Source organism: Equus quagga, chromosome 11 (genome assembly GCF_021613505.1).
Source record: "Equus quagga isolate Etosha38 chromosome 11, UCLA_HA_Equagga_1.0, whole genome shotgun sequence".
Lineage (NCBI taxonomy): Eukaryota > Metazoa > Chordata > Mammalia > Perissodactyla > Equidae > Equus > Equus quagga.
Genome location: NC_060277.1, coordinates 110,866,071 through 110,884,634, shown reverse-complemented (window position 1 = coordinate 110,884,634; position 18,564 = coordinate 110,866,071). Strand labels below are relative to the sequence as shown.

At 57.4% G+C, this 18,564-nt stretch overlaps 1 protein-coding gene and 1 long non-coding RNA gene across 2 annotated transcripts; both read left to right on the top strand.

Moving 5' to 3' along the window:
• Positions 1-22: 22 nt before the first annotated feature.
• Positions 23-9,602, top strand: CYGB (cytoglobin). The gene is made up of 4 exons (XM_046675384.1): positions 23-321; positions 5,190-5,421; positions 5,754-5,917; positions 8,288-9,602. Exons 1-4 carry the CDS (start codon positions 179-181, stop codon positions 8,319-8,321), a joined length of 573 nt encoding a protein of 190 aa, XP_046531340.1. The 5' UTR covers positions 23-178; the 3' UTR covers positions 8,322-9,602.
• A 6,346-nt stretch (positions 9,603-15,948) lies between these two features.
• On the top strand, positions 15,949-17,560 carry LOC124246569 (uncharacterized). The gene is made up of 3 exons (XR_006890532.1): positions 15,949-16,087; positions 16,594-16,649; positions 17,245-17,560. It is a non-coding gene; the product is annotated as an uncharacterized LOC124246569 (long non-coding RNA).
• Positions 17,561-18,564: the final 1,004 nt, after the last annotated feature.

The following is an 18,564-nucleotide window of genomic DNA, read 5'->3' as shown; positions in this document are numbered from 1 at the left end:
CACACACACACACACACACACACACACACATACACACACCCGGCGCGCACAGACAGACACGCTCCCTCCCTCCGGCGCGCTCTACCCCTCGCTCGCCCGCCCGCCGCGCGCGCAGCCGGCCCCGGCTCCCCGCGCCCCGCCGCCACCGAGCGAAGCCGGGCTGGGCTTGGAGCTGCTCATGGAGAAAGTGCCGGGCGAGATGGAGATTGAGCGCAGGGAGCGGAGCGAGGAGCTGTCCGAGGCGGAGAGGAAGGCGGTGCAGGCTACGTGGGCCCGGCTCTATGCCAACTGCGAGGACGTGGGGGTGGCCATCCTGGTGAGGTAGGTGTCGCCCCGGCTTGGCCGGGCCCGGGGGAGGGAGGGCGGCAGCGGCTCCGGGCAGGGGCGGGCTCGGCCCGGGTCCGAGCTCCGGCGCCACCTCCCCAGCCGTGATTGGGGCCGGGCTGGCGGCGGCGCGGGCAGCGTGGGGCGCCTTAGGGTGGGTGAAACCCTAGCTGAGCCCTGCCTGGCTTTGGGCGCGGGGCTCACGAGGAACTATGAGCCAGACGCAGAAGGAAGGCACCTCCGTCCCCCGCCTCTCCCCGGCCTCAGAACTCCGTGCTCAGCCAGCCATGCCTTCCTCACCAGCGACCCCAGCCAAGCTGTCGTGGACACACATCTTACCAGCCCTTCACATGGGGGCAGAGGGGACTCCCCATTTCAGAGACAGAAACACTGAGGCTCAGCCAGGAAGGGGGACAAAGAGGAGCAGACCACTGTCTCCATCTCAACCCCTTTCCATAGTCAAAGCCCCTTCGAAGCACAGAGCAAAGGGCGAGAGAATGGAGCTCAGAAGGAGTAGATGCTGAGGTCCAGTTTCCCAGCTGGCTGCTTCCTGCCCCAGGTAGGTGGGCCAGCAGGCAGCTCAGGGCCAGACACAGGTGAGTGGAGAAGCAGACGGTCCCTAGGATACAATCCCTGCCCAGTTTGGTGGAGGGAAAGAGAGATGCTTCAGGAGACAGGGCCCCACCCTGAAACTCCACCTGGACAGGAAAGGCCATGTGTCATTCAGGCACCAGATGCCCCCAAGGGACACACACACAGAGGCAGTGTTGTGATTCACACCTCCACACTGGTACACATACACCGTTCCTGTGGTTAATGTTGATGTCCCGAAGCCCTACAAGCTAGTAACGGACTATAGCTACACATCGATGCTCTCTTCCCATGTGTGCTGGTCCCTGGGGGTGCGGGCAGAGAGGCCCCAGACCACACTCGCGCTCAACCCCCTGTCCTCGGCAGAGGCAAGCTGTCAAATCTAGGACAGAGCAGGGCAATCTTACTATTTGAAGACGGGTGAAACCTCGCTTGTGGAAAGGACAGTTGAAGTGCACGGCTGTCTCCCAGGCCTGGCCCCATCTCTGGCTCCTCTTTCTCCCCCATACTCTCTCCCTTCTACCAAGCTCCATAGTGAGACACCCTGATTCTAACTTAGAAACAGATTTTGGAGGAAAAAGAACAAGCAGCACTCTTGAGGAGTTTCAGGACGATTCCTGAGGAAGGGGCAGCTATTTTGGCAGCTCCCAGGCCCAGAAACACAGCCAGGGGTGACGGGGAAGCTAAGAGGGGATTTCAAATCCCACAGCCATCAGACGTTGGGAGACGCAGATCCGCACGAGCGAGCACCCACACAAGCTCCCGGTGGGTAGTGGAGTCACAGATGCGCCAGACTGCATCCCTCGAGTGCTGCTGTCAGCCGTGTGTTGGCACACACAGGTGTGCCAGGCCTCGGGATGCACCCAGGTGTGCATATAGGTCACCAAGAGGAAAGGAGGCAGAGTCCACAGGACCTGGGAGATTTTCTGTCCCAAACCCTGTCATTTGTCAATGAGGACATGTAGGAGATGTGTCCAAGATCTGGCTCCTGGGGCACCATCCAACCTCCCCAGGAATGGGGGATACAGAGGAAGGAACTGAACACTGAGGGCAGAGCTGTTTCTGGAGAGTCTGAGCTTTCAGCAGGTCTTCTTTCTCTCTCTGCTCCTCTCTAGTTCCCTATTCCTGACTCTTAGAGGGGGCTGGGTGTGGGCTGGGGGAGGCATCAGGCCTGAGATAGCAATTAGATCTGGCCTGCTGATAACCTCACACTTCACCTGACCGCACCTGTGTGTTAGCCTGAGCCCAGCCTGGCCCAGTGGGGGAGAACCCAGCCAGAGCCGGCTCAGCTCCTCCAGGCCAGCCCCAAGTCACACCAGCCTTCCTTTCCTGTTTCTCCTCTTCCTGTCCCAGGACCTGACCAGTTGGTGAGGGGAGCGTTAAATTGGGGGTAAGGGAAAGATAAGCTTCTCTGCAGTCCCAAAGGCCACTCCCCAGATCCTCTGCCCCTCAGTTTGGTTGCAACTCCCACCTATCTTCACACACACATCTACGAGGACAGGCCCCAGTGAGAGCCTGAGGCACAAGCCCTCTGACCCATCACTCTCACCTCCTCTCTCCCTACTGGGCTGAGGCCAGCCGCACCCGCACCCCCCATCCCCCACCCCCCATGGAGGAGTCAGCAGCCACGATGGTGGTGGTGGTGGTGGAGCTGCCCGTGGGTCTGAGCTAGACCCACACCTCCACTCCCTGCCGGGGAGGAGACCCAGAGGGAACACCCGTGCTCTAGGAAGGCTCCCCTCCCGGTTGTAACTCTGCTGCCTTCCCCCTCACACTCAGACAAGCCTATTTCAGGCTCTCCTGGAAGCCTGGATGCCTCTGGGAGCTGAGGAACTCCCAAGGCTGGCTGCTGAGGCTTCTCCCTGGCAGCACAGGCCTGGCTTGGGTGGGTCAGGAGTAAACACGAAGGGGCTGGGAGAGAAGCCAGGCGGGAGGAGCAGAGCGCATGGCCCCTAGACTCCCCCGGTCCAGGAGAGAGACTCCCTGGGTCTGTCATTCCTCAGGGCCATAACCTGGAGCTGGGTGTCCGGGCAGGAGACTGGCAGGAAGCCATCAAGTAAGGGTGGTCTGGGCTCCTTCCTGGCCCCACCGCCTACTTTGCTGGGCAACCTTGGGCATCAATTCCTAATCCAGAATGTGTAGACAAAAGCAGTGCCACCCTCAGGAGAGCGTTGCAGGGACTAATGAGATCATATAGTAAGTGCTCAGTAAGTGTTCCCTGTTCTTTCCTCATCAGTAAAATGGGTATAGTACCTGCTTAGTTTTGGCAATTAAATGAAGTAACAGGTGGACATGCTCTGCACATTGTAACGCACCAGGCAAATAGAAATCAGTATTTTTATTTCAGTGTAAAACCCCCGAAGTCTGAGATCCTCATTTAAGTCCGGATTGGGTTTTTCACATTTGTCCCTCATTACAGCGCTTCTCCACAAAACCCAGTGTATTTGCAGACTCCTCACCTCATTTATCCTCACCAGTATACCTGTGAAGCAGCGAGCGGGAGGGACTCCTCTCACATTTCTGCAGACAGGAGGCTGTGAAGTGGTTTGCCCAAGGTCACACTTGGCCTCCTAGTGGGGCCCTCCTGGGTCTCCACATGGACTGTGTCCTGGTCACTCCCCTGCCACAGCACCTTTGTCACCCAGACGGATGGCCTGGGCCAGATGCTCTTTCTGCATGTGTTCCAGCTCTCAGTTCTGAGACTCAACGCCTGGCCAAAGGGCTGTTTTGGCAAATTCTCAGCTCTCTCTGGTATCAGAAAGGGGGACACTCCAAAGGTGTGAAACAACCTGAAAAAGTAGGTCCCAGACATTCCACACATTTCCTGAGGCTTCAGTTCGTAAGTTTGATCGAGTCTGCGTGGACGTCCCGTGACATCCAGCCCCAGCTAGAAGAGGGAGTGCAGATGTCATCACATCATCCTGTAAACAGCAGGGCCCGGGGCCAGGCGATGGGGCAGAGGCTCCGTGAGACCTGGGCTTGGTTGGGTCCCACAACCCAGTCCAACAGGCAGAGAGGGAAGAAGCAGTAGATGGTGGCAGGGAACCCACGAATGGCCTGGAGGGGAAAGCAGTAGCCCTGGGCCAGCCTGGGTGCTCAAGGAGAGGCAAGGCTGTTATGGGCAAGAGCAAGGAAGGCCTTCCACCGGGAGGAAAGGACGGCTAGCATGCCCGAGGAATGTTTTACCAATGGTGAGTGAAGCTGTTGGCTGGAGCGAGATGGGTCACGTGTAGGGGGGAGTGTGGACATGATGGTGGAGAAGTGGGTGTGGGACAGTTTTAGAGGCCTGGACTGCCAGGGTAAGGAGTTTTGACTTTGATGGTAGACAATGGGGAGCCACTGAATGTTTTTGAGCACGAGAGTCACCTAATGAAAGTGATATTTGGGGGAATTAGACAGTTTCAGATAAACTGGAGAGGGGAGGAGGAGAGCTATAAAGACCTGAGTCTGTCCCAAGAAGTGCACAGGCTGGTCGGAGAGGTGAGATGTACTGGCCCGAAGTAATTACAGAACCACACCAGGCAGGTCCGATCAATCAGTATCTTTAATTAAATCAATCATTCTATAGTTGCTGCCGGCTGAGGAGGGAAGCAGGGTAGCGAAGAGGGAAGAGACTGAGCCTGGAAGAGAAGGACCAAGTCTCGTTTCTTCTCTAGGAGGCTGGGTGACCCTTACTTTGTTTCTAAAGAGAGCCCTAACTGTATCATAATAAAGGCCAGCCATTACTGACACCCCAGTGTCCATACCGTGCTGAGGACTCCACGTGCAGTTTCTCATTTCATCCTTGCAACAACCCACAGCAACTTACAACAAGATAGGAACGATGATGCGATTTCACGGATGAGGAAACTGAGGCTCAGAAAAGTTAAATAACTTGCCTAAGGTCACACCAGCCCGTGATTCCAGAACTGAAGCTCTTAGCCTCTCGGCTGTGACTGCAGCAGGCTTTGAAGGGTGTGTCAGGTTTGGAAAGGAGGCAAGAAGTACGGAAGGCAGAGGCCTGGAGACGAAGCTGCAAGCCTGAGCAAGCCTGGTGGATAGAAACGGCCGGGACCTGGGGAGGGGGCTGTGGGAAGCCAGCTCGGCCAGAGGGAGGGTCTGTGTTAAGGACAGCTACACACAGTGATGAAAACAATGATTGTGGTGTGGGTGGGGGTGTGGGTGGGACTGGGTCCTGCCTCTCCCACCCCCGAACCCCCACATTGTCCTGGCCACTTCAGGGTGGGGCCCAAGGCAGCCCCCTGCTTCAGCGTCCCCCACCTCCCTCCTGCCAGGTTCTTTGTGAACTTCCCGTCGGCCAAGCAGTACTTCAGCCAGTTCAAGCACATGGAAGAGCCCCTGGAAATGGAACGGAGCCCCCAGCTGCGGAAGCACGCCTGCCGGGTCATGGGGGCCCTCAACACTGTTGTGGAGAACCTGCACGACCCCGAGAAGGTGTCCTCTGTGCTCGCCCTCGTGGGCAAAGCCCATGCCCTCAAGCACAAGGTGGAGCCCGTGTACTTCAAGGTATGTCACCCGGTGGGTGCCGCCAGCCCACCGCCCACCCTGCTCCACCCCAGAGCCCCCCAGGGCCCACTCACTACAGCCACCTGCAGTCAGAAGAGACCACTGGGCCACCCAGCTTCTTCCCCTGGCGTGGCTGTGACAGGGACAGGCAGCAGGGTGGGGGGGCTGGGTCCAGGGCAGCTTTTGTCTTGAGGGCGTTTGGTTCCCAAAGCTGCTGGGCCGTTCTGTCATGAAGGGTCCCTTTGGCCAAACACCAGATAGAAGGGATGCAGGGGCTGCTGTTGGGGGCAGGCACCCAGGCATTTACTCCTCCTTCCTCCCTCTGCCCCCAGATCCTCTCTGGGGTTATTCTGGAGGTGATCGCTGAGGAATTTGCCGATGACTTCCCAGCTGAGACGCAGAGAGCCTGGGCCAAGCTCCGCAGCCTCATCTACAGCCACGTGACAGCTGCCTACAAGGAAGTGGGCTGGGTACAGCAGGTCCCCAACGCCACCATGTGAGGAGGGGTGAGGGTGGGCCGGGCAGCTCCCTGCCGTGTCCTCCCCTGTCCTGGTCTCCTATCTCTCCCGGGGCCCAGGGGCTGACTGCCAGGGCAGGAACACTTCCAGCAGGCTGGGTCTGGGGTCTGGCACCATAGGAAAAGACCCAGGGGCCCCACTCCCATCCACACAGAGCTGCGAGCCCTGGGACAGGGCCATCCCGTTCTCTAGAACAAGGGAGTGCTCAGAGCACCCCAAGACTGTGGCCGCCCCGGCAGAGAGGCGCCGAAGGTTGCTGGCGGGAAGGCTGGCTAATCGGGCCCAGAGGCAGCCCAGGCCAGCTCCGGCCACTTCCTCCCTGGGTATCAATCACATGGGGCTGTTTTTCATCTAATGCTGACCAGTGCTCCCTCCCACCTCTGCCTCAACAGGCTGGAGCCAGGAGCATCACAAGGACATGTGCACATGTGTGCACATGCACGAGCCCACCCGGGGTCTGCGGGGGCGTCACTCTCACGCACACCAGCAAGGGCGGTTACTTCTGGGCTGACCCCGGAGGCCGGGTTCCCAGTTCTGGAGTGAGGGCCCGGAAGATGGGCTCAAGGAGGGTGGCCAGCCTCAGTGACTCAGAGGACGAGGGGAGGGCTGGCCCCCAGACATGGCGGCTGGGAACACTCCGGCCTCCCTGGGCCCCCAAGGGGCGGCTGGCTCTGGGAGCTCAATGGAGGGGGGAGGCAGGGCTGGAGTAGGAAGGAGAGAAAGAAGCAGAGGCGGGAGTGGGAAGCAGGGGTCAGCCAGCAGCTCTGGACACGCGTTTGTAGAGAAACATTCCCAGCAGTTTCCCATGGAAAAGGCGGGTCTCCTTCCCGGGCTTGCAGCTGGCCCGCGGAGGCTGCCGACCGCCTGCCATAGGCCTTGCTTCATGCAGCTCTGCGGAGGAGGTCCCCTGAGGGCAGCCCTGGGAGGCCAGGCCTCCTGACCTTCCTGCCGCTGACCACACTGGGCCCGGCTTGCTCCTGCTCCCTTCCCCCGCATCGGCACCACCCCAGGAGAGCAGAGTCCCAGGAACTGCTGGCTGCAGCCAGGCAGCGACGCCAGATGTACGCAGCTGGGCCCTGACCTGCCCGGACCCCGGGGTGGATGGGAAGCAGGCAGGAGATTTTTACCTGCCCGAGGAGGCGCTGGCAGAGCCGGGATGGCTGCCGGAAGCAGCCAGAGGGGCCAGGGAGGGGTCAGTGGGGGGAAGGGGGCTTGCCCTCCCACGCCTCTCCCCAGGCAGGCTCTGCCGCCAAAGATGAGTTTGTTTACAGCCAGGAGACAAGACTTCCTGCTTCTAGAGAAAAGGGCTTTTTTACAGGGGCCTAGAGGGACTGGTGAGAGAGAGAGCTGGCCGGCACAAGCCCCAGTGAATCAGAAACACATGGACAACGTTTCCCGACACGAAGCCCCATCCCCTCCCCTCTCTTGCCCCAGCTGGACCCCTGGGACTTAAATCTCGCCAAACCCCAAACATTAGGAAACCGATGAAATCTTCTCCTCTGCTCATTTCTGCTCTTGTGGACTGAATGGAGATGGGCAACAGTGGGTAGGGACTGGCTGGGGCCCTGCTCCCACCGGGGCCTAGGCACCTGGCATTTGGGTTACCCCCCAGCTGTGACGTCGTGGGGATCGTCCCCTCATCCCTTTGCACTCTCTCCCACCCCCTGGTCCCCCTGAGGGCACGGTGTGGCCCCGAAGAAGGCATATCTCCCTAGGCCTGCAGACCCGACTTGCTGCCAAGGTCCAAATGGGCTCAGAGGGTGGAGAGGGTTACAGAGCAGAGTTCTGGAAGGTCTCCCTCCGACTTCTCTTATCAGGGGAGCAGTGGTGGGCCAGATGCCACTGTTTACTGAACTGTCTCTGCTTAGGGGGCTGTGTGTGTTTTTGTGGGTCAGGGAATTGGGAGGTTGGGGGCGCTGCATGTGCTGAGAATGCCTGTGGGTGGCCGGAAGGGGTACCCAGACAGGCCAACCAGAGTGCATGGGTCTCAGAATTAATAGAAAAAGAGCTCACATTTGTACGGCTTTTGGCAGTTTGTGAAACGCTTTCACATAGTTGATGTCATAGAATTCTCACAGAGGTAGGCGAGGCAGACATTATTCACATTTTAGAGAAAAAGATCTGGGGTTCAGAGGGGCCAAATAGCTTGCCTGAAGTCACACAGCAGGTTCCTAGCAGAAGGGGAATTGGAACTTGGTCTAGTGGGTTGCTTTCAACTGCTCTGCACCGGGTAGCTGGCAGAGAGGGTGCTGCCTTGCCGTTCCCTCCCCTTCTCCCCTCCCAGCCAGGATCCCGGGTCCCTCCGTGCCCCTTGTAACCTGTTACCTCCATCTCCATCTCATCCACAGCCCACCGCCCACGCTGCCCTCCTCAGGGCCATAGGACTCCCTCTCTCCTCCCCCCTCCCTGGCAGCACCTTGAGCAGAAGGCCGAGTTCTGAAGACCCTCCTTGACCCTCCATTTCTGGGTGCCAAGGAAGCTGGAGGAATCCCTGACTCGTCTTCCCAGGAAGAAGCTGCCTCTGCCGCTGCCACAGTCCCCCTGCAGCCGCCGGGAGGTGGCGCTGGCTGCCTGGATGCTGACCCCAGCTCGGCGGCAGGTGGCCTGCTGGGTGGGGGAACCTTCCTCCTTGAAGAGCCAGGCCCACTCTGCTTAGCTTTTCTACTCACGGTTAGGGACCTGGCTGAGCGGCTGGCAGGAATCGGGACAGGTCTGTGAGTCCGGAAGTAAAGCAGCCCCGTTTCTATCTGCCCGACCAGCATGCGGGTCTCCACACCACCTATCTAGAGTATCACACACACATCTACCGTATATACAGATATATTCTATATACAATCTATATATAAATACATATATATATATACACGTACATATCTATAATGTCTATCTGCAGGGCCCAGAGGCACCTGTGAAGCCTCAGTTCTGCCCATATGCGTGTGGGGAAGGGAGGGGTCCTGGTCATGCTTCTGGGCAGAGGACAGAATATTCTGGCAGAGATGGGGCTCCCATATCAGCACAGAGAGGATCCGGGCCTGTGGGCAGGGTTGGGGTGACCCAGCTTGCCAGCAAAGCCCAGCCCTTTCTCTCTGACCAGCTCTCCACATTCCTGCTTTCCACTTCCAGGCAAAAAGTGTTTGCCTCTCCCCACCTCTGCCCCCTCCAAAAGGATGTAGGTCCTTGACTTGCCCCAAAATGGGCAAGGGCAGACAGAGGGGGCCAGAAGTTCTGGACAGGATGACTGCGCTGAGGAGGGACCATGGTAAAGAGACCTCCAGTGCCAGCCCCATCTGCCTTGGCCACTAAGACAGCCCCTGTGGGAAGGGGGATCCAGGCTGCTCTTCAGCAGGGCAAAGATGACAGGACCAGATGCCTCCATCTCATCCTGGAGCTCTGGGGGCCCAGGGCCTTTCCTCACTTGCCCCTCCTGGCTGGCGGTTGGTCCTGTCCATACATCTGGGTCAGCGTTGCTGGGGACCCCTGTGTGTGCCCCTTGGTCACGTGTATCATCCTCAAGGATGTTTTGCTGCTGTGGCTACTGTGCCTGTGTCCCCTCCTGTACTGTCTCCGTGCAGCCATCCCGGTAACTGCCTGTCCTCCTTTTGTAGTTTCTGATGTTTGTAACCAGACCCAGCCGCTGTCATTAAACAGACTCATTCTTCCTGTTCTGTGTGTTTGGTCTTTTCCTGCCACCTGCCCCTCGCCTCTGTCTCCCCCTCTTTGTTCAGAGCTCAGGCCTTTTCCTGAAAGCCCTCTCCTGCAAGGGCCCCCTTCTGTTCCTGGGCCCCTCTGAGTTGGGGCTTACGACTGTGGTGGGCCTCGCCTGTTTAATCAGGAGCGCAGGGCTGGGAACTGGAAGCTGGGCCGGTGAGGCAGGAAGGGTGTCTGTGCTTGTTAAAAAAAGTCAGGGGCGGGGGCTGGCCCCGTGGCCGAGTGGTTAAGTTCGCGCGCTCCGCTGCAGGCGGCCCAGTGTTTCGTCGGTTCGAATCCTGGGCGCGGACATGGCACTGCTCGTCAGACCACGCTGAGGCAGCGTCCCACATGCCACAACTAGAGGAACCCACAACGAAGAATACACAACTATGTACCGGGGGGCTTTGGGGAGAAAAAGGAAAAAATAAAATCTTTAAAAAAAAAAAAAAGTCAGGGGGCTTTTAGTCTTTCGTTCTGGAAATCTCCTCCCTGGTGAGGATAGAATAAGTGAGGGGGGAGTCAAGGGAGAGATGTTCAAAAGGAAGGGCCCTGCTTGTCCAGTGATCTAGTGAGAGCCAAGGATGGGGCCTCGGCCTTGTAGACCTGGCACTGGGCGTCCACCACCTGGAGAGCTAAGTGCCGGCCTGCTACTCAAGTTATGTGTGGTGGGTCAGCCCCTGCGTGTTTGAGAAAGGAAGTATGCTCTTACCAGCCTCTATCCCCAACATCTTCCCTGAGCTCTCAGCTCCCAGACCCCGACTCCCAAGCCCTCTATCCTGCACCCTACAGCCTCAGGCCAGGTCTGCCCAGCCCCCACCCACGAGGGAGGCAAGAGTCAGCAGCATCAACTCCTGGAGGAAGGACCAGGAGGTCACCACCCACGATGGAGGCGAGAGTCAGCAGCATCAACTCCTGGAAGAAGGACCCGGAGGTCACCACCCCCAGGAGGTCACCGCCCCCTGGCTGCAGGAAAAGCAGGAAGCAGCCTCTGCCCCTTGGGAGGGCTCTCGGCTGCCTGGGAAGATTCAGCTGACACACAGGAAAAGTCTTGTCTCCCAGACCGTGAACTTGAATGCAGGCTGCGCGTTCATCTCCTGGGCCTGGCACAGCAAAGATGCTGGCTAGAAATCCAAAGAATAAATAAATACCACTCTTAGAAAGCAACCAGTACACGGGGCCAAGAGTAAGCTGTGCAAACTGAGACATAAGTGCAGAGTGGAGAGGACAGTACAGCCAGGGCCCTTCCAGGGGGCAGCGCTGCAAGATACAGTGCCAGGCTCTGGAGTCAGACTGTCTCCTAATACTGTGTGACCTTGGGCAAGTCACTCAGCCTTTCTGAGCCACGGTTGCCTCTAATTTAAAATAAGGTGAACATGAGGCCTGCCTTGCAAAGCAGATACCAGGAGGAGAAGGATGTATGCCACTATGCTGGGGATGTGGGAGTGCTCAGGACAGAGTGACCGTCAGGCCGCTGGAAGAGCGAATTGGGGGGGAGGCTGGACTGGGCCAAGATGAGCCGTGAGTCTTGAAAGAGAAGGGGCAGAGAAGGAAAGAGGAAGGGAGGTGAATGAACGAGGGCAGTCTCAGGAGGCAGAGGGCAAAGGAAAGGGAGGTGGAAGCAACCCGGGGGTCCTGCCAGGTCCTGGGCATCATGGCCTCTGGTGAGCTCAGGCCAAGCAGGAGCCAGAGTGGGTGGGGCTGTGGGGCCACAGGGACTGTGAGAAGAGAAGGGGCATCTGTGGTCGGGGGCAAGGGGTGGTCTCTGGGAAGAGAGACCCCCTCCCCATTTCCCTTCACTTGGCTTCAGAGTGGTGAACAAGCTTCTGAAGCAGGCAAAACTGGAATCGTTTTGGTATGCAGCCCTTGAGAAAGGTTCTCTCCACTCCCCTCCTAGAGAGAGGGCATTGGCAATCAGCGATTCACCCCGAACCTGGGCTAGCGAAGCTGCTTGAGGAGATGGGGGATGAGGTCCAACCAGAGGGGATGCTGGGCAGGGCTCAGGTGTCCTCCGTTGGGGGGCAGGCCAGGCGCAGGGGGCTACGGGGTAGGGAAGCAATGTCTGGGGTTTTGTTTTGTGCTCTACACTCAGGGATAGCCTTGTCACCGAAGAGCTGAGCAACTGGGTCAGCTCCCCGTGGCGTGCTCGCGCTGGGGTGTCAGCAACGGGGGTGCGGAGGCTGCGGGTCCTTCCCGGCCAGACGGCCCCGGCCGCGCAGCCCCACAGCGACCCCTGCTGGCCGTGGCGGGAACCGCACCCGGGGAGCCCGGGCCGCGGCGCGGGAGAAGGTACCTGCCTGCTCGGCTGCCTGGGGGCGACCTTCCTCCCTGGCTTCAAAGCGGGGAGCTCCCGTAACGCAGCCTGAGGCACAGGGGGACAGTGTGCGCCCCTTACATACTTACGAAAATATCCTCCCGTGTTTTGAGCCAAGGAGAAAAAAAATAAATGCTCTATTTTTAAAATGACTGTACATAAAGCCCCACATTTCCCAGGCTGTTGGCTCGCCTTTGTCAACAACTATAAACTCGATTTGGGACACCAGAGCCACGTGGAATCATTAAAACAAACAACAGCCTGTCTTTGTTTAAAATTTCGATTTTTTTTTTTGTTCATCATGGATATTTTTGTTTTAATACAGATTTTTTAAAATATTGTGTTTAAATATTATTTCTCTTGATTACCATCCCCCTTAAATTTTGTGCCCCAGCCAAGAGCCTCACCCACTTCACCCTATTCCAGGCTGTTTCCCAGTATATCCTGTTTGAGGGACCCCAGCGGAAAAACCCTCATTTTTGACCTCAAGGAAGTCCCCCAGCCACACCTACCAGGGCCGTGGGTTTCATTGTGGCTCATTTCATATCTTTGGTAAAAGAATTTATCTCACCAGTTTGGACTTGGGCAGTCCCTTAGGGTTGGCGACAGGAGCTCAGAAGCTTCTGGTGGCAGGAACAGAAGCCCACTGAGGCTCCCAAAGTGCAGGGGGCTGTATCGTCAAGTTCATGCACTGCATCGTCAAGTTCATGCTTGGAATACGTGAGTCAGGCCTCTGGGATCAGGAAGAACCACAGGGCCCAGGCTCGCTGGAAGGACCGGCCCCGGGCAGCCGCCCAGGAGCCTGGGAACTGGAGGGTGGACTAGGCGAGTGCGGCTCCAGGCCCGGTCATCTCCCGAGCCTCAGCCGCGAGGCTAGGCACCCCCCACCGCAGCGTGCACAGGCTCTGAGACTCCACTCCTCTCCGCCCAGCTTCTCAGCCTTCCACTTCTTCCCACCACTGAGTAACCAGTTCCCAAACTCCACACAGAGACGCTGTGTCATCCAGCCTTTCTCAGTGTCTGTGGGTGGACAAGGCTCTCATCTGAGGCCACCATACAAGCTACTGCTGCCCTGGGTGAGGTCCAATCAGCCATGGCCACATGGTACGGAACATGGCTACTGCTACAGTACTAGCACCAAGGGCCTAAAGGACAGAGACATCATCCCCAGATGACTTCCTGTCAGCTTCAACTTCTTGGTCTTAGGTGCTCTCTCCCACACTCGAAACCCCCGCCCCACAGCCCCCAGTCCTATGGGCGCAGCCCCCATATCTGACCTTTTCTTCAGCTGCCCTGTTGCTTCTGGCCTGACTCCGAAGCCGCCTCCCCACCTTCTCCAGTCCGTCCTTCACGTGGACGCCAGCTCAGTCTGCTGGGGACAAAAGTGGCCCTGTTCCTGTTCCAGAATCTCCAGTGGTTCCAGATTACCTCACAGAGACAGTCTGGGATCCTCAGCCATTGAGAGCCCACAGTCTGGCACCAACATACATCCCTCATCTTACTTGGCAAGTCCAAACTGTTAGTCATTCTCCATCACAGATCTGACTTTCTCCAGCTTCGGGCCTTTGCTCACTCGCCCCCACTCTGGAGCGGTCCTCTCCTCCCCACCCCAGCATCTCCACCTATTGAAATGGTACCCCCTCCTCCAGGCTGCTCCAAGCCTGTCCTTGCCAGAACCTTCCTGGAAGAGCCCTCTCTTTGTGCAACTGAGACTACCTCCCACCTGAGCACTGTGGTGTCCACACCATACACAACCTCTCTCTCCTCCCTGGGACAGGTTTGAGAGTTGACGTGACATCTTCGAAATCACAGCCAGGCGGCCGTGTGGACGGTGCGTGCGTAGATGGTGGATGCAGGAGGAGAGGACGGAGTCTTGAACGGGGGTGGGGGTGGGGGTAGTGGAGGTGGTGGGAGGTGATAGATCCGGGATTTATTTTTGAAGTAGGTCCAACACGATTTATTGGTGGATTCGACGTGGGGGGTGGAAGAGAGGACATCTGAGGGTGACTCCAAGGTTTCTGGTCTGCTTGGTTTGATGAGCGGAGTGGCCATTTTCTTGGGGGAAATAGCCTGGGAAGAACAGGTGTTGGCGGGAGGAAAAGCAAGAGCTCTGCTTTGTCCACGTGAGACACGGGGCATCCAGGAGGCAGCTGGATGCTGCAGCCTGAAGCGTGACAACACTGTCAGGGCTGGGACTTAAATTTGGGACTGGATGAGATCACTGGAGAGAGTGTGGGAAGAGAAGAGAGGCCAGGCCAGAGCCCTGGAGCGCTTGACCCTGAGGTCAGGGGTAAGAGAGGAGCCAGCGAGGGAGTGGGGTCAGGGGATGGGACAAAATCTAGAGCTGCCCAGAAGACTTTCCTGGTGGCCTGCCCAGCTGTGTCAGCACTGCTGCAGGGTCCAGAGCTGTGAGGACAGAGGCAAGGTGTGCCCAGCATGGCTGGAGGGGAGGGAAGCCTGATGGGGGGGCAGGGGGAGGGTGTGGAGGAGTGGATGGGGAGGGAGACAGGGACAGAGGAGATGGGGAACATGGAGTCAGGGGAGAGAGGGGCCAGCGCATTTGCGAAGGAGGCTGCGAGGGTGCACGAGGGGCAGGGGGCAGGATTGCAGGAGCGAAGTCCTCCAGAAGGAGAAGGAGGTGGCCTTAGAGGACCTGCTTGGGAAGGTGGGGAGGTGGCTGGGGAGACATTATGGGGGGTGGAGAGCACCAGGCTGACTCAGTGAAGTATGAGTCAAGGTCATTACCTGATTATCTGAGGAGCTGGTGGGTGGGGGTGCAGGGGGGTTGAGGAGAGAAGGGAGCTGAGAAGGTCTCAGCTGTGGAACTGGGCAGAATGATGAGGAAGGTGTGAGATTCCAGAGACGTGCACCAAGAACTTGAAGTGAGAGCAGCCAGCGCCCCCCTGGGGTAACTTTTGTCAAAGAAAAACTAGAGCTGGACGGTAGTTACAGTGGTCAAACCAGACTTTATTCAGGACTATTTCAACAGGAAAGAGACCAGAGTACAGAACCAGGCTCGACTCCAAACACAGTGTGGACAAGCGGGGATTTACAGCCAAGGAGCAGGGTAGGGGCAGTGGATGGAAAATTACTAAGAGGAAACACCAGGAGGGAGGCGGCTTCTGGCTAAACCCACCTGCCAGGATTCTTGCTGGAGGCAGCCCGGGGTGGGGGGGGATCAGACATCACCTGGGCTGGGGGCGGGGGAGGTTTGTGAAGGACGAGGAATCGGATGGGGGATTCTAGCTAAACCAACTGAGCAGGATTCTTGCTAAAACTGGACAATGCAGATGAACACGCAAGTCCGGAAGTCAGGCCTAGTGGGAAAGATCAGAGGATCCTTGTCCCTTTCTCCCCCGGGGCTCAGGGGAGGGTGGAGCAGGGTGTGCTGAAGGACTACACAGGGGCAGGCAGGCCGGCCTAGCCCTGGGGCCTCCGAATGAACCGTCATGTGGAACAGACACGCCCACTGCCCAGAGGGTCCCCAAGAGGCCACCCAGTCACACAGGGGCCTGAGGAGCCCACCCCTCAGTCCTGCTCTTCCAGCCTTTTCTGCAGCCGATGTGGGGCCTGTGCACCTGCGGTGGAGGGGGGGGCCGGGGAGGGGGGGCTGGGGGGGAGGGACCTCTCAGGGCAGGTGGCGAAGTGAGCCCTTGACCTTGTCTAAGTCCAAAGACAGAATGTGAAATACTGTTAATTGCTAAAAACAATAATTTTGTTACGTAAAAACAAAAATTCTTTAACTGCATTTCAGAAAATTTAGAAAAGAGCACCACCGGTCATCCATCACCCTCACCAATCTTCCAGATGTCTTTTGTATGCACTAAAACTTTTATAATGCTTTAAATTTTTAGACATAGTCTTAAAAATAGCATTCACAGGAGTTTTGCATGGGTACAAAAGCAATCTGTGATCTTTGCGGGGAATTTGGGGAAAAGGAAACACACAAAGAAGGAATAAAACTCACCTGCAATCCCTCCCACCAGACGCGGGCCGGCGGTGTTCGGTGCGGATGCTCAGCTGCCCGCCGCCTTCCCGGGGCGCACCCGGCACGTCCACGTCACTTTTGTACTAAGATGGGGTCGGATGGTCCGCCCCGGTTTTGTGCGATCCCTTTGCAGCGGGAAGCCTTCTGAAGTTTGCACAAGTAAGTCACTTATGTGACGCAGGGACAACAAGAGCCGTGGACTCCGAGAATGTGTGCCTGACACGCTCCCCGGGTGTTTGGCTGGCCCCTCTCCGCCCCATCAAGACCCTCCCACAGTTTCGCACAGTCACGCGCACACAGGGCCGGCACCATTGGGTCCAGAGCCCACCTCTCCAGCCTCACTTCCCTCGTGCCCCCTGCTATCTTGCTCCAGCCCCTCTTGCCCTTGCCTCCTTGCTGTTCCTTGCATGTTCCTGCCCCGGAGCTGCTGTTCCTGTTGCAGCTGCTGTTTCCTGTTCCCAGAATGCTCTTCCCCTGCATCATCTTGCAGCTTCCCCCCTCCCTTCGCTCAGGTCTCTGTGCAAATATCACCTCCTCAGAGAAGCCTTCCCTGACTACCTCTCCGACACAGCAGCCCCAGTCCCTCTCTCTTTGCCCTGGTTTGGTTCCTCTGGCTCTGACCTTGACCTGACCTTGCACTTTTGGATGTCTGCCTCCTTCATTAGCACATCTCCTTCAGGAGGACATGGACCTCACCTATGGCAGCTGGGACCAGGGTGAGGTGAGTGAATTTTGCCCTCAGGGGCAAAATTTCAGGGGGCGTTAAAAATCCCAGGAATCAAGAGAAATAATATTTGAATGCAATATTTAAAAAAATTGAAATTAATGCCCACAAAAACCATTATGGAAAAAATATCAAAATTTTAACTGAAGACAGGATCTGTTTTCCTTGCTCCTCTATCGTGAGTGTCCAGAGCCGTCTGGCCACAGCTGATGCTGGCAGATGTTCGCTGAAGGAGTTAAGGAGAGCAGGGGAGGGGGCAGACAGAGCTGGGTGGAGGCAAAAGACCAGAATGGAGGGGACAGAGGGACAGAGGGGCCCCCAGAGGGGCCCCTGCCCTGGGAAGTAGGGAGGTGAGAGGCCAGCGAGTCCCCTGGAACAGGGCAGAGACCAGAGGCAGTGAGTTGGGGTTCTGCTTTCAGGGGAGTGGGGAGCACTGATGAGGAAAGTCTGAGTTAGAGTAGATGCCGGTGGTGGTAGTTGTTGGGGAGAAATTTGAATTACTCACTGTGTTAGCTTCCTGTGGCTGCCATAACAAATTATCACAGAGCAAGTGGCTTAAAACAACGGAGATTTATTTCCTCACGGTTTGCAGGCCAGAAGTTTGAAATCAAGGTGTGAGCGGGGCTGCGCTCCCTGTGATGGCTCTTGGGCAGTATCCTTCCACCGTGGACTGGTTGTTTGTGTCCCCCCCAAATTCATATGTTGAAACCTGATCCTCAAGGTGACGGTATTCAGAGGTGGGGCCTTTGGGAGGTGATTAAGTCACGAGGGTGGAGCCCTCATGATGTGATTAGTGCCCTTGTAAAAGAGACCCCCCCAAGACCCCCCTCATCCTTCCGCCGTGGAAAGACACAGCAAGAAGATGCCTTCTATGACTCAGGGAGCAGGTCCTCACCAGACATGGAATCTGCCGGCATCTTCGTCTTGGACTTCCAGCCTCCAGGACTGTGAGAAATAAATGTGTGTTGCTTACAAGCTACCCAGTCTGTTGTATTTTTGTTATAGTAGGTCAAATGGACTAAGATACCTTTGTCCCTTCCAGCTTCTGGTGGCACCAGGCGTCCCTTGGCTTACGGCTGCATCATTCCAGTCTCTGCCTCCGTGGTCACATGGCTTCCCTGTGTCTGTCTCAAATCTCCCTCTGCCTTTCTCTTTTAAGGAGATGTCGTTGGATTTGGGGCCCATCCTAAATCTAGGATGACCTCATCTCGAAATCTTTAACTTAATTACATCTGCAAAGACCCTTTCCCAAATAAGCCCGCATTCACAGATCCCCAGTAGATGTGAATTTGGGGGTGTCCATTTCAGGCCACTACACCCATCGTGGGAGGAAGGAGCCGTGGAAGAGGCAGGGACCTGCCGTGACCGTGAGCCTAGGCCCTGCTCCTTCTTCTGTGAGCCCGACAGTCGCTGGGCCCTGCCCTGGAACTGTCCATCCCCAGGGAGGAAGAACACGGTAATGATCATGTGAACAGCAGGGTAATTTCAGCCAGGTGAGGACAGAGTCGCATGGGCCGGTGGGGGTGGGGGCGGTGTTCTTTTAGGTGGGCCTCATCTGTTCTCCATCAGCCCTCAGGACCCCGTTTTATAGCCCAAGAGCTGGGCTCAGTTAGCAACTCACCCGCAGTCACAAAGCAAAGCACGAACCCCAGGCTGACCCCGAAATCCGAGCCCCACCCCCCCCAACTCCCACCATTAGTGGAGAGAAGCAGACAGAGCAGAGAAGGAAGCCGTCATCCCTGGCCTGGACCCCTCGCCTGGCTTCCTCGCTGCCCTGCCGGCTTCCACAGTCGCCTCCTGCAGCCCGTCTCCACCAGCAGCCTAGCAGTGCCTCCTCCAAGCGTGCCAGCCCCAACTCAGGCCATCCAATGGCCTGCAGCTCCAGAGGCCCTGTAGAAGCAGCAGCTATCAT